This window comes from Asterias amurensis, chromosome 22, assembly GCF_032118995.1.
Source record: "Asterias amurensis chromosome 22, ASM3211899v1".
In the NCBI taxonomy this organism is placed as follows: domain Eukaryota; kingdom Metazoa; phylum Echinodermata; class Asteroidea; order Forcipulatida; family Asteriidae; genus Asterias; species Asterias amurensis.
Window position 1 is genome coordinate 9,610,812 of NC_092669.1, and position 13,758 is coordinate 9,624,569.

Below are 13,758 nucleotides of genomic sequence, written 5' to 3' on the forward strand. Positions count from 1 at the left end.
GATAGTTTTCTATGGGGAGCATTTCTAAATACCTGTTATTATTATTATTATTGTTATTGCGTACAATCTTTCAGAAAGATTGGTCATTGCAGTGATGAACTCTATCAAAATACAAATCATTGTTCTTTTTAAAAGTGTTGTGTGTAAAAACTTTCTTAACAGGGGAAAAATGTAATGCTTTAAATTGATCTTCACTAGATTGGTTTGTTATTTGTTTAGGTGTGAGGTAAATATTTTTGAAACGGCTGCAAATGTGAAATTGCGTGTTTCTTGGAATCACAAAAACCTGAGATACGACGTATTTGCATTGACAGAATGAATATAGCAATCCGAGTCAATGAGTCACGTTATCTCTTTGTAGCTGAAATAAGTTATTTATATCTGTACAAATCACACTTGTAGAGTGTCATGGCCGAGTGGTTTAGAGCATCGAATTCAAGTTCTGGTGCTGATTCACCGGAGGGTGGGTTCGAATCCCGGTCGTGACACTTGTGTCCTTGAGCAAGATACTTTACTATAGTTGCTTCTCTTCACCCAGGGGTATAAATGGGTACCTGCGAGGGTAGAGGTTGATATTGTGAATGAAAAGCCACAAGCGCCTTACAGGCAGCTCAGGGCTGTATACTCCCTAACTAGGGAGTTGAGAAACATTATAGGAATGTTATTGGCCCTATGACCAGAGTACTAATGTAAAGCGCAATGATACAGTTATTGTGAAATGCGCTATATAAGAATTTGTTATTATTAATGACCCATCCCATGCAATGTGTCAATTAAAATCAACAAATTGAAGTTAATCCATCAACAACATTCATTCCAATCAGTGAAACATGATGAATCAACCTAAACCATTCAGAAAAGTGAATCAATCAAGACAAAATCAATCAACCAATCTATTCAAATCAATGAATTAAATTGATCAAGTTCGGGGTACCAACCTCTGTGCTTTGGCCCATGGATGTCTAGCTGGTAATCTTGGGATGACGGCTACTGAGTAAACCTGACCCGGGAACGGATCTTTCTCCGTTTTGGCCCCATCAGTCTTTTCCTCCTTTGCTTCCTCCTGACGATCATCATCGTACGAATCAAAATCTGGCTCATAAGAATCTGGTGAGGTCTCTTTGGGCTGGTCAGTGGTTGCCGTCTGCTCTTGCCCCAATCCCATCATCATATCCATGGTAACCGCATCATCATCTTGCACTTTGTTCTCGATGTAGGTCAGTACGAGCCCTGGTTCCGCCTAATGGAGACATGGTACAAGAATGATTTATTATCAGGTTTTGATAAAAAAAATAACGACAAGGAAACGGTAGCCATGTATGATGTCATTCAGGGGGTCAAAGACATAGTAAGCTCCATTAAGGATTTTCTGAGTTTCTCCACAGAAAGTTTACATTATTTTCACCAGTGGGTGTGTTAACATTGAATTACTTGTGTCCTAAACTCAATGAATGAGCAGTTAATCTGCCTGGGGCAGTCAGCAGACCGACTGGTTTGTATATTATCCAATTAAGTCTACTGTTTGGAAGGAATTGCATGGAGATAACAGGTGTTAGTTGTCAGATGAAAATGAGGTTGTTATTCTAGTCTCTTTCTTTAAAGGGTCTGGGTACTTTTTACACAATGTCCACAGATTTACATTAAACTTAAACAGTTTAAAGATAATGATAGTAGAAAGATTCCCTTAAAACATCACTTGCTGGGGTGCTGTAGTTTTTGAGAAATGAGTAAAACAATGTCACAAAAATTATCTCAGTCTCAGTCTTAGCATTAAAGATATTAACCAGTTATGTTATTTTACCATAACATACATGTACCATAAGATGCAAAATAATTTTCGTCTCACTGACAGACTGAGGTGAAAGTTATTTTTGTGACATTGCTTTACCATTTCTCAAAAACTTCAGCACCTCAGCAAAGAATATTTTAAGGGAAACTGAGTCAGTTTAATGTAAACCCGTAGACATAACGTTTTGTGTTAAAAAAAAGTTCCCAAATCCTTCAATGGATCTTTCCCGTAATGTATACCCTTGTGAGAAATTACACATTCAGGCATGCAATTTGGGGCTCGGAATACAGTACATGGATATCAATTCCTCCACATCGTGACGTCGGGAACAGTGGTATAATTTTTGCCTCGGGTGCCATTTTCTTCCTCGAGCGTACAAAACCGGTAGAACCAGTCACAGCGTGCAACAATTGTATAATGTTAAAACTAAATCCAATTTGGCGAATATAAGTAAACTACTTACTGAAGAAGAAATAAATCCATCGTCACTGAATTCCCATTGCTGAAAGGGGTTCCCAGGCTGTCTGTTTAAAAATAAAAAATAAAAATAATGAATACAAACAAATTAATGAATACGTTGTATTTATGAATACCTGGGACAGTTTATCTATTCTGATTGGTCGACAGGAGATCAACTGACCAGGGGTGGATTTCACACTGCTGTCGGAACACAAAAACACGAACACGGACAAAGCCTTCACAACTGCCAGCCCGAAACTGTGGAACAGTATACAATCTCGCATCAGAACACTGGACACTGTTCGTCATTCAAAAACCACTTAAAACCCAACCTATTTCCAGTTACTCCTTAATTGTATTCGTTTTTCATTGCCTGTTGTTGCTGAGCCCCATGATCTAGATGGAATAGCGCTATACAAATCCGGTTATTATTATTAAAGAGTTAATAAGTTTTTAATAATTCGTACAGAGTCCTAGGACTCATCCTAAGTTGGGGAAGATTGCAACTGGTACCATTTTTTTCCCCTGTGGAACTGAGTCAGGGTTTGTTGAAAGTAGGTATAAATAGATTCTTGTAAACCTGAATAATCGGTCATTCCATGCTCATTAAGAAGTTGCTGCTACTCAAAAGATATATGGCACCAATGGCTTGAGGTTTTTCGGACAATACCCTACCAAACAGACATTGTGCAAATTGTCTCGGATTAAAGGAACACGTTGCCTTGGATCGGTCGAGTTGGGTCTTGAAAAGCGTTTGTAAGCGTTTGTTATAAAATGCATATGGGTAGAAAGGTGTTGTAAAAGTAGAATACAATGATCCACACAAACATGCCTCGAAAATGCACGGTTTTCCTTTTACCTCGTCGACTAACACGGTCGGCCATTTATGGGAGTCAAATTTTTGACTCCCATAAATGGCCGACCGTGTTAGTTCGCAGAGTAAAAGGAAAATCACGCAATTTCGAGGCAAATTTGTGTGGATTATTGTATTCTACTTTTAAAACATCTTTCTATCCATATGCATTTTATATCAAACGGTTACAAACGCTTTTTATAGACCAACTCGTCCGATCCAAGGCAACGTGTTCCTTTAAAGGATTATGACAGAGACCAATGTCCACCACAACCAGTACCAATGTGAATACCATGTGTTTAATTATACAATTTTCCCTAAGGACTAGCCCTATCTTTGTGAAATCGAACTAGGGCCCAATTTTCCCCAATTTCATAGAGCTGCTTAATCAACAACGAGATCTTACCTTTTCTCCATTCCCACTGCTAGACCTTCCGCTGTTGTTTCATCGTCAGCGAACAGTTTGTGTACTTTCCATTTCTCTACGACGGCCAGAGCCAGCTGGGGCATCGTTCGGCAATAAATCTGACCGCGCTGTTATGAAGAAAAAAAGAACTCTATGTACGAATTTCTCTATAATATTTGCGCCTTTCCAAGAAGCCAATTGCGTGTTGGATTTTATTATTAACTGGTACAATGACATGCTTGATCACAAGTTAGCACTTAAATTTAAATTCATCAGACTATCGAGACAGTTGCTGTCACATGATTCGAGGCAAGCTTTTGCGTAGGTACTGTGAAGAGACGATGGACACCCATACACAATTCTGAATGGATGTGTACATGGCACAATGGTACCAGGGTTTGCTCATCTTGAGGTTACTATGCAAAGACTTGCCCTGAACCATTTGACCATTTGACATAGCAACTGTCTCTATAGTCTGTGGAATTCAAATGTAAGTGGTGCATTGTGACTAAGCAAGTCATTGTACCAGACATTATTCAAATCCAACCCCGTAAATACCTTATGAAACAGATAGTGTCAAGTGTCTTTTAAACTTTTCCCACTTAATTTGCCAAACGAATGAAACCATTATTTATTCTAACAAGAAGTTGTCAGTGTGGGTTTCTGATACTCACCTTATTGATGACCCATGTCTGGGACCTAGGAGGCCAGACGTCTCTACTCCCTTGCTTTTTCTTAGGCTGAAGAGCCAGCTCAGAGTAAAGCACCATACCGGGATTCTCCTGTGGGTGTAATATTAAATTAGTTGAAATTCCTTGGGAAAATTTTATAGTACCGCTTAACTGTAAGCACATTTTTCTTGGTTACTATCTGGCACTGTATTTCACAGGTTAGCAAAATATTTGGCGCCTAGCTTTGGCAAAACAATGGATTTACATTGTTACGTCTTTTATTGTATACAGTAAGCACTGGAAGGTTAGCATGCATTTTCGTTTGCTTATGGTAAGCAGCGCTATCAACTGGAAACTTGTACAGTAAGCACAAATTTGGCCATTAAGCAGCTCTATTAAGCCGGTAAGCACACTCATTATCAGCTGAGAATTGTACAAAATAAAATACAGGGGAAAATGTTGTCTTTTTTGTACGCTCCCAGTCACAGTCAAAAAAATTATCTTTTGGATCCAAAAGGACCCATTAGTGTGGACAGACCCAGTTAACCGTTGTATGGCTTCTGACTGGAACCCCCGTACAAAGATATTGACAAAATAGGGAGACTGCCACCATTAGGGCTAGATAGCTCAGGGCCCAATTTCATAAAGCTGCTTAGCATGAAAATTCTTCCTTGATAAAAACAGGATTACCAACCAAATTTCCATATTGCTTGTTACTGGTATTCAGCTGTTGTTTGCTTATCCTGAAAATCACGTGGAATTTGGTTGGTAATCCTGTTTTTATCAAGGAAGAAATTTCATGCTAAGCAAGTTTTTGTGCTTAGCAGCTCTATGAAATTGGGCCCAGATGGCAGAGCGCCGGCACATTAAACCGGATTTTGTTGCTAAAAAATATATCTAGCGCACATATCATCATACATGTAGCTGGATCAAGACTATCCCTGTTTATCAAGCATACTTAGATTATTCCTCAAACTTTCTCAGCTTCCTGGGGAGCATGCAACTCCAAGCTGCTCATATCAGTGCTAAGAGGTTAAGTGGCATGTCATGGCCGAGCGTTTAAAAGCACCGGATTCAAGCTCTGGTGTTTGATCAGCAGAGTGTGAGTTCGAATCTCGGTCCTGACACTGGCTACGTAAAATTGGGGAGGTAGTGCTTTCTGCTCTACCGGCCAGGCTTCAGACTGATGATACCTAAGCCTACAACCGTATGGACTGTAAAAGGGGTAACCCTGTTTCAGCCCTAGGAGTAGGTGGCAACGGCCTCTGGAAAAAAATAATTGTAGCCCACACCTTGAAGTGGCCTTCAGGGCTTGTGTGTCTGGCGACTTGCATATACAAATTTAAAAATTTTAAAAGTCAGTGCTGAGAGGTTAATCCAACATTAATGGATTGCACATGACGTCATTCCATCTTTGATGAAACATGCACGCGTGAAAGGCTATCATTGGCTGAGAGTTGTGCGCAGCGCGTACAAGCATGCACTTTTCCATTGTTTATCATCAAATATGGCAGACATGATGATAGGGCCCTTTTCGAAACCACTGGATTTGGCTTTGGATTCGGCTCAGGCTAGCTTGGCCCCGCGGTTGTTTTGACAATTGCGCGTGCCCAGGGTTACAGACGAGAGAACGGAGCCTCAAGCCAAATCCAAAGTCGAAGCCTTGGTTTTGAAAAGTGTCTATGTGCAATCCATCTATACCCCCTCAGGTTCCTATTTATGCAACTGGTTGAAGGGAAGCAATTATGGTGGTCCTCACCTTGTGTTGCAGGAAGTGTCCAGTGATGTCCAGTTCATGTTTATCCACAGCAAGTTGTTTGTTGTCCAGTATGTCTTTGTTAAGGTCATATGTCACTTCTTCGTAGTCGTAGAGGATCGGGAATCCGATTGTTGCCTCCCAGTTGCTTGGTCTGGGAGATGTTGAAAGGAAGAACAAATAATTAAAGGCACTGGACACTATTGGCAAAGCCAAAGTGCATGATACGGAATGGACAGAGAGTAGGAGGGTCGACTGTATACTGTGTATCTACCCATTCACCAAGTGACATCACACTGCAGGCTGGCACAGGGTGCGTTCGTTTAGCTTCCCTGGGTCGACCCCGGTGTGTGGCGTGTTTTTTTTCTCCAGGACGAACGTGGGTAATTATCTGCACAGGGGAAGCTAATCAAACGCACCCACAGTTTTTCTATTATTCAAATAATAATGGATAATATTAAAAGGGCAAACAGTAGGAGGGTTAAATTTCTTACTTTTCCTCTCCCTTTGGTATATCCTCAGATGTGAGTGGCTCTCTCACTGCTACGTTCCTGTCTTGAAACAGAGACATTCCCTGGACCTTGTCTAGCGTCAGTTGAAGGCAGAAAACTGTCAAGACCAGCAAAAAAACATTTATGTGAGAGAAATGTTCTGAGAATATCAGACCTTATACGAATTTAAATTGAATGTTGCCTTCAGATTAGGCACTTTAGGCTCCTAACGGGAATCACCTATTAAAAGAAGACCCGAATTTGCCTATAAAAAAACCTTTGACAAACTCGGGTGGGCACTCACCAGTTTGGGAACAAGCAGTTTTCAAAACGATCTTTCTTATCTGATCAAAAGTTTGTTAGGTGTTAAAATGTGATTAAGGGTGTGACTGCCTATAAGTTTACTGATACAAAAATCTACAAGCTTCACATGTTCTTGTTATTAATGTGAAGTATAGAGAGACAGTGTTAAATGAAAGTAACTTTGTGTTGATTCGCATTGGACTTAATTTGGGTAAACTAACCGAGCCAGTGGGTAACTTACCCATTTTAAGTCCAATGTGAACAGCCCAGGAAATTTTCCTCCCAGGTAACTTACCTTACCCGAATGGGTAGTTTAACCGAGCCAAAGGTGCCCAGGAAGATTGACCAGGTCAGTTTAACCAGCAACCCATTAATATTGGTGGCATCCAACATGCACTATTAGGAGACTCCAAACACTAAATCATTACATTGTAAAGTACCATAATGTTTATCATTTTTTTAAGCTTACTGATTGAGTGGAAATATACTGAACTCATTAGGCTGATTGAGTGGAAATAAACTGAACTCATTCTGCTTAAAGCCAGTGGACACTATTGGTAATTACTCAAAATAATTATTAGCATAAACCTTTCTTGGTGACGAGTAATGGGGAGAGGTTGATGGTATAAAACATTGTGAGAAACGGCTTCCTCTGAAGTGCCATAGTTTTCGAGAAAGAAGTAATTTTCCTTGAATTTGATTTCAAGACCTTAGATTTAGAATTTGAGGTCTCAAAATCAACCATCTAAACGCACACAACTTCGTGTGACAAAGGTGTTTTTTTCTTTCATTATTATCTCGCAAGTTCGATGATGGATTGCGCTTGATGTTCACAGGTTTGTTATTTTATGCATATGTTGAGATACACCAACTGTGAAGACTAGTCTTTGACAATTACCAATAGTGTCCCCTGCCTTTAATTGTAGAACCAAATTGTTGACTCCACAAGAGAAATACTAACCATTTGGATCAATGAAGGGTTCCCCGAATGAAGACCAGACCTCTTGGTCATTCTTCAGGGCTATGACATCCGTCAGTTCCTTGCCCTCTCGGTCGAATATCTTCGTAACGACTTTACTGAGTGCTGTCGTTGTCTTCTTCATTGGGGCGCAGCGAGTGATTACATCAAGTAACTTTAATAACAGAAAAAAATTATTAATTTTCAGAAGAAAGTTCGTCATTGAATTTTGTTCGATCACAGCGAACCCAAAATGAAAAAATTAACTTTTTTTAGGCGGTTACCAAATATGCAAAACATTTGACCCACAGACTTTCCTTGTCATCAGGGCCTAATTTCATAGAGCTGCTAAAGCACAAAAATTTGCTTAGCATGAAATGTTTGCCTTGATAAAACAGAATTACCTACCAAATTTCCACGTGATTTTCAGGATAAACAAATAACAGCTGAATACCAGTAACAAGCAATATGCAACAAATAGATAAATTTGGTTGGTACTCCTGTTTTTACCAAGGAAACAATTTCATGCTAAGCAAAATGTTGTGCTTAGCGGCTCTATGAAGTTTGGCCCTCTCCTTGTCCGGCTTGTACTGCACATACACTAAAGGTGATACACTTTGTAAGACCCATACAAAGAGGAACCAATGGTACTAGAATACAATCTCAATATCTCCCTTTTACTGGAACAGTCCCCCAATTCAAGTCCCTTTGTCTGACCACTGTGTGATGTCCAACATTTCCTGAGGTGCGACATGAATGGGTTTATCTCGGTCTAGAACCACAATGCGTTATGGGTAGGCAGATGGGGCATTTGCTACCGCGTTTTATGTCGTCACGCACAACGACCACACGCATGGCCTTTATCTTAGTGTAGGTTCAACAGCGCCCTCTCTTGATATTTTGATATTCGCAATAACCTTACATGTATGTCTCTTACTACTTTTGATAAATGTCTAATTACGTAAGGCGTTTGGCATCACAGGTATTTACATAAGAAACTTACCCTTTGCAGGAGCAGCACCTGACTATTTCCGATGCCTTTGGATGCTTCTCTGAGATTGAAGAACACTGTCTCAGCAGCTTCATCTTGTCCGTTCTCATAGACCTTTAACATGTTTATTAAGGGAAAAAAACAAATATGCAATATTGTCATACACCTAACAAGGCCAACAAAACATATGCAATATTGTCATACACCTAACAAGAAAAAAAATTTAAAAAATATGACATTGTCATAAACCTCTAGAGGCATGATATTTGTTCCTTTAAAATAAAAAACAGCAATTTTAGTACAAGGGCTGACCTACATGTGCACATGATGAAGACTCTACAAGACTTTCAGGCTTTATCAAAAACAATTTGTTAGATTTGTCAAAGGACTGAAAAATCGGAGAACAGACTTAAGTAGGAAGAATATCATGCTTGCATACACACCTAACCAGACAAAACAAACATACATGTATGCAACATTTTCAACCGATCAAAAGAAGGGTACTAGTGGCTTGTTTCTTATGGGAAGAAAGGCTTGCCAAATTTCCAACAAACATCATAATACATGTTTCATTTTTATCAACTTTTAAACCACAGTTCACACTTCATACATAGCAAACTGACCTTAAGTCTGATGCCTTGTTGCCCAACAAGCCTGTGTGAGGAGTCAAACTCCTTGATGTGTGTCATGGTGTAGTTTGCACCAGCACCCTGCAGGAAAGACAAACCAGAAACTCTCAAGACTTTGAAATCCAAGAGGAACCAGAGAGTACATGTATAAGGTATCCCAAATCTCTCACAGAAAGAATAGATTAAATTTAAAATGACATTTATTCCATACTCTTTTTGGAAAATAATTAAATATGAGAATATCATATCAAAGAAAGGTAACCAAATTCAAATACAAAATTGATATAGTGTTGAATCATTACAGCCTTGCGACCATGGACAGTGCACCCTATCGATACCGCTCGCCACTAACCCATGGTAGGGATATGTTGCAAAACAGTGCTGATTGGCTACCAAGGGTGAACATTTTGCGTGCACTCTTGTAAACTTTCAAGCGCTTGTAGGGCGCTTAGTACACGCACCTTTGCAAAACGCTTGGGATGTTCTAGGCACGGAAGAACATTAACGTAAGCATAATTTACACCGGCAATCCAATGGACTGCTAAAGCATTCCTCTGGACATTGTACCAGACTATGGGACCCAGTGCCCAATTTCATAAAGCTGCTTAACACAAAAATTTGCAAGCATGAAAATTCTTCCCTGATTAAAACAGGGTTACGAACCAATTTGTTGCGTATTGCTTGTTACTGTATTCAGCTCTTGCTTGCTTATAGCCTGAAAATCACGTGAAAATTTGGTTGGTAATCCTGTTTTTATCGAGGAAGAAATGTCATGCTAAACAATTTTCTGTGCTTAGCAGCTCTATGAAAATTGGGTCATTCTGCTAATGAATTATGTAATTTGGGTCTTAAATTACAGAGCCCAATTTCATGGAGCTGTTTAAGCACAACAAGTTGCTAAGCATAGTAAAAATATGCTAACCAGAGTAAGGTTACCAGCCAAACTACCGTGTCACATGTACAATTTGTGACTGGTATCCTGCCCATTTTTGCTTAGCAGACATTTGTTAAACAACATTTTCTGCTTAAGCAGCTCTTTGAAAATGGACCAAGGTTTGGAAATATTTCCTTGTTGTTGTCAAAAGTTAAAGGAACACATTGCCTTGGATCGGGAGAGTTGGTCTTTGAAAAGCGTTTGAAACCGTTTGTTATGAGTTGCAAATCGTTAGATAGATAATTTACAAGTAGAATATAATGATCCTTACAAGTATCACTTGAAATTGCACGATTTTCCTTTTACATCGCGAACGGTTGGCCATTTTTTTGAGTCAAAATTTTGACTCCATTTTCTGACTAAAAAAAATGGCCGACCGTGTTTCTTTGCAACATAAAAGGCAAACCGTGCAATTTCGATTGATACTTGTGTGGATCATTAAATTCTACTTTTAAAATATCTTTCTAACCATATGCATTTCATAACAAATGGTTTCAAATGCTTTTCGAAGACCAACTCGTCCGATCCAAGGCAACGTGTTCCTTTAAACACTAATTGTGTATAACTGTACCTCTTCCTCCATTGCTGAATCCTGAATTTCATCCAAGATATCTTGAAGCTTTCTCTTCGCCTCGCTGAACTCTTCAATTCCCTCCTCAGTCTGTTTTTAAAAGAGACAAAAATATGTCAAATAATATAACAACAACTCTAAAGAACATTATTTGTGTTTAACCTAAGGGGTCTTGTCAAATTTATCCAGAATGGGTAGATGGATAAGAGTTCGCTGATGTCAAATATTTGTTGGATTTCCGTTGGACTGTATTTCTATGGTATATCTATGGGAGACACAGTTTTACCTGCTAGATGGAACACAATTCTCTGATGCACTAAAAGACAAACCCTATACCAATGCATCTAGCTCAGCACTCCATGGTTTGAATAAGGGAATCAATGTGTGGTGAAGAGGTTTTCAACTAGTGGTTTAATCCCAACGAGACCTAGTTATTGATAATTTTACCGAGATGAAGTCGAGGTAAATTATCAAGAACCAGGCCTCGGCGGAATTAAACTACTATTTGAAAACCGATTCAACACACTTTGATTCCCATTCATGACATAAATACCTTTTTGGTCAAAAACATCAACACTTTTTGGTCAAAAAGTAAAATAAATGCAAAAATTATAATTGTTAAACGATTTCTTTCAACACAACACCCCTCCAGCTATAAAAAAGGTTAAGCCCTACGCCGCCCTCGGGTAAACAACTCCTTATAAGGGAATGCTGTGCGTGTCGCGCATATCGCGTGATGTGGCACAACTGTTTCAGCCGTTGCTCTCGACCAATAGGAATGAAGAAACTGTCTTGTAAGAACAGGTGCAAGCTCCCGTGTCACGCCCATACGCCCATGTTTCAACACTTTTTACTGGTCATAAACAGGTTTATACACACCCACGTGACGCGCTCTCCACCAATAGGAATAGCGAATCTGTCTGAGGTATTTATGAATGGCTGATAAAATGTAGTATAAACAAACTTGCGGTTTTGGAGTGATCTGGAAGGTTTGGGCAAATCCCTTGGATGGCATTCAAACCCACAACCTTGGCAATCTAGAGCGGATGTCTTACCACTAGATCAGCAAGCTTGCCCGGTGGCTAGAGCCAGTTTGAAGCATAAATGAAAAGTGAAATTGCAGGCCTGTTCATCGGCTCTTTTGTACACTTTCTGTTATGGGACAGAGCATGTAATAGACCGATCCATTAGGCTCCGCCCACCACACACGTGTGAGCAAGAACATGTGAGCCCCTCCAATGCCTTTCTGCACAACTCTGCCGTGCGCACCAAGCATACGCGCGCATATGTCAGACTTTATTTGTCAGACCTTCGTTGCATTGTGATTGGTCAATACGCAATGGGGGGGGGGGGCGAGGCTTAATGGATCGGTCTATTGAACTGACCTCTTGAAGTTCTTTCTGTAGTTCTTGCTCGGTCTTTGAGAGTATCTCAATGACTGTGATTTGTTGTGTCTGACCGGCCAAGCCGTACTGGAGCTGTTTCTTGTAGGAGTGGGCTGCATGGAGTTTCTGTTTGCAAAACTTTATGGTGGTGTCCAAGAATGCTAAGAGAAAAGAAATATTTAGAATGGTAAGTACAATACACTTAACACTACTAGAATCCAGGGGCCGATTTCACAAAGAGATAAGATTGATCCTACCTGCAAATCAATCGTAGTTGCTAAGTAAAGTGTGATGTCACAATACAAATCACTATGGTAATACTGACAATTTGTCTTACAATGGATTTTATTGCTTTGTGAAATGGAGCCCAGGAGTATACTTCATAAAGCTTCTCAAAAGATTTGGGTACTTTCTGTACAACACAAAACACACATTCACATTGTAAGATGAAATTTACACTGTTCGAAGATAACGATGGGGGAAAGCTTCTCCCATAAAATATCACTTGCTGATTTCCTGTTATTTTGGGGAACTGAGTAAACTAATTTCACAAAAATAATTTTCAACTCAGTGAGACAAATATTATTTAAGCATGTACAACAGTTCACGTGACTCTCCTGAAAACATTGCTCTGTGATTTTCAACTTTTTTACTCAAAAACTTGAAGGCTAACAAAGCTGAATCTTCTACAGGTAAATTGTATTACATACATCTTCATTCACAGTGATAAGGGATATAAAGGCAAAGTATACCATTGGTGTTTGGAACGGTTACAACTAACATGTAAAAATTGCTGTTTAAGAAGAGATGGATGCATTTTTCAGATCGTTTTTTAGATTGTTGGAGTTATGTGTGCGTTCGCGAATGATACGGCCAGTGATGTGCTAAACGATGGTAGATTATTGAGAAAATCTTTAAAATCCTTAAAAATCCACTGTATTAAGCTGAAACTTTTACAAGTGACTTTTTTTTTGTATCAGTCTGTATAATTTTGACTATAAGCTGTAAATAAAATAAAAACGGTCAATAACCACACCTGTAAGCACAAAAATTAGCTTACCACAACAAAATATGCTTACCAGAATAAGGTTACCTGCCAAAATAACATTTCAAATTACCTTTTACTCCTTTGGGACTAAATCGTTCTCCTTTGGAGATCCACACCGGGCCATAGAGTGGAGTCGTACTGGTCTGGAGACAGCGATCCAACAGAGGAACTAAATAAAAATAACAACAACTTAATAATAATACCAATAATAAAAGTAATAATAATAATATCTAAGTCTTATATAGCACACGTATCTACCAAACAAGGTACTCAAGGCGCTGAGTATATTCAAACTTCAGAAAGATAGGTTATTGCAGTGATGAATTCTGAGACCCAATTATTTAGCACCTCATAAGAGTTTACAAGGTGCTACGGCGCATACAGCAACCACAGCCAGAAACACCAGGGCTGTGTTTGAATCCCCAGCCGTGACACTTGTGTCCTTAAGCAAGACACATAACCATTGCTTCGTCCTTCGGATGGGATGTAAAGCCATTGGTCCCATGTGTTGTGT

General features: G+C 39.4%; 1 protein-coding gene across 1 annotated transcript in view; it reads right to left on the bottom strand.

The window, feature by feature from the left end:
- The window catches only part of LOC139953674 (doublecortin domain-containing protein 1-like), a 45,199-nt gene that overhangs the window by 21,382 nt on the left and 10,059 nt on the right, over positions 1 to 13,758 (bottom strand). The window contains exons 9-20 of the mRNA XM_071953179.1: positions 13,315 to 13,413; positions 12,197 to 12,357; positions 10,812 to 10,901; positions 9,301 to 9,387; positions 8,690 to 8,791; positions 7,690 to 7,861; positions 6,429 to 6,543; positions 5,938 to 6,088; positions 4,182 to 4,289; positions 3,508 to 3,635; positions 2,253 to 2,313; positions 939 to 1,240 (exon numbers count right to left, since the gene is read on the bottom strand). Of these exons, the coding sequence (XP_071809280.1) occupies positions 939 to 1,240; positions 2,253 to 2,313; positions 3,508 to 3,635; positions 4,182 to 4,289; positions 5,938 to 6,088; positions 6,429 to 6,543; positions 7,690 to 7,861; positions 8,690 to 8,791; positions 9,301 to 9,387; positions 10,812 to 10,901; positions 12,197 to 12,357; positions 13,315 to 13,413 (1,576 nt within the window). The remainder of the gene's footprint in view (positions 1 to 938; positions 1,241 to 2,252; positions 2,314 to 3,507; positions 3,636 to 4,181; positions 4,290 to 5,937; positions 6,089 to 6,428; positions 6,544 to 7,689; positions 7,862 to 8,689; positions 8,792 to 9,300; positions 9,388 to 10,811; positions 10,902 to 12,196; positions 12,358 to 13,314; positions 13,414 to 13,758) is intronic.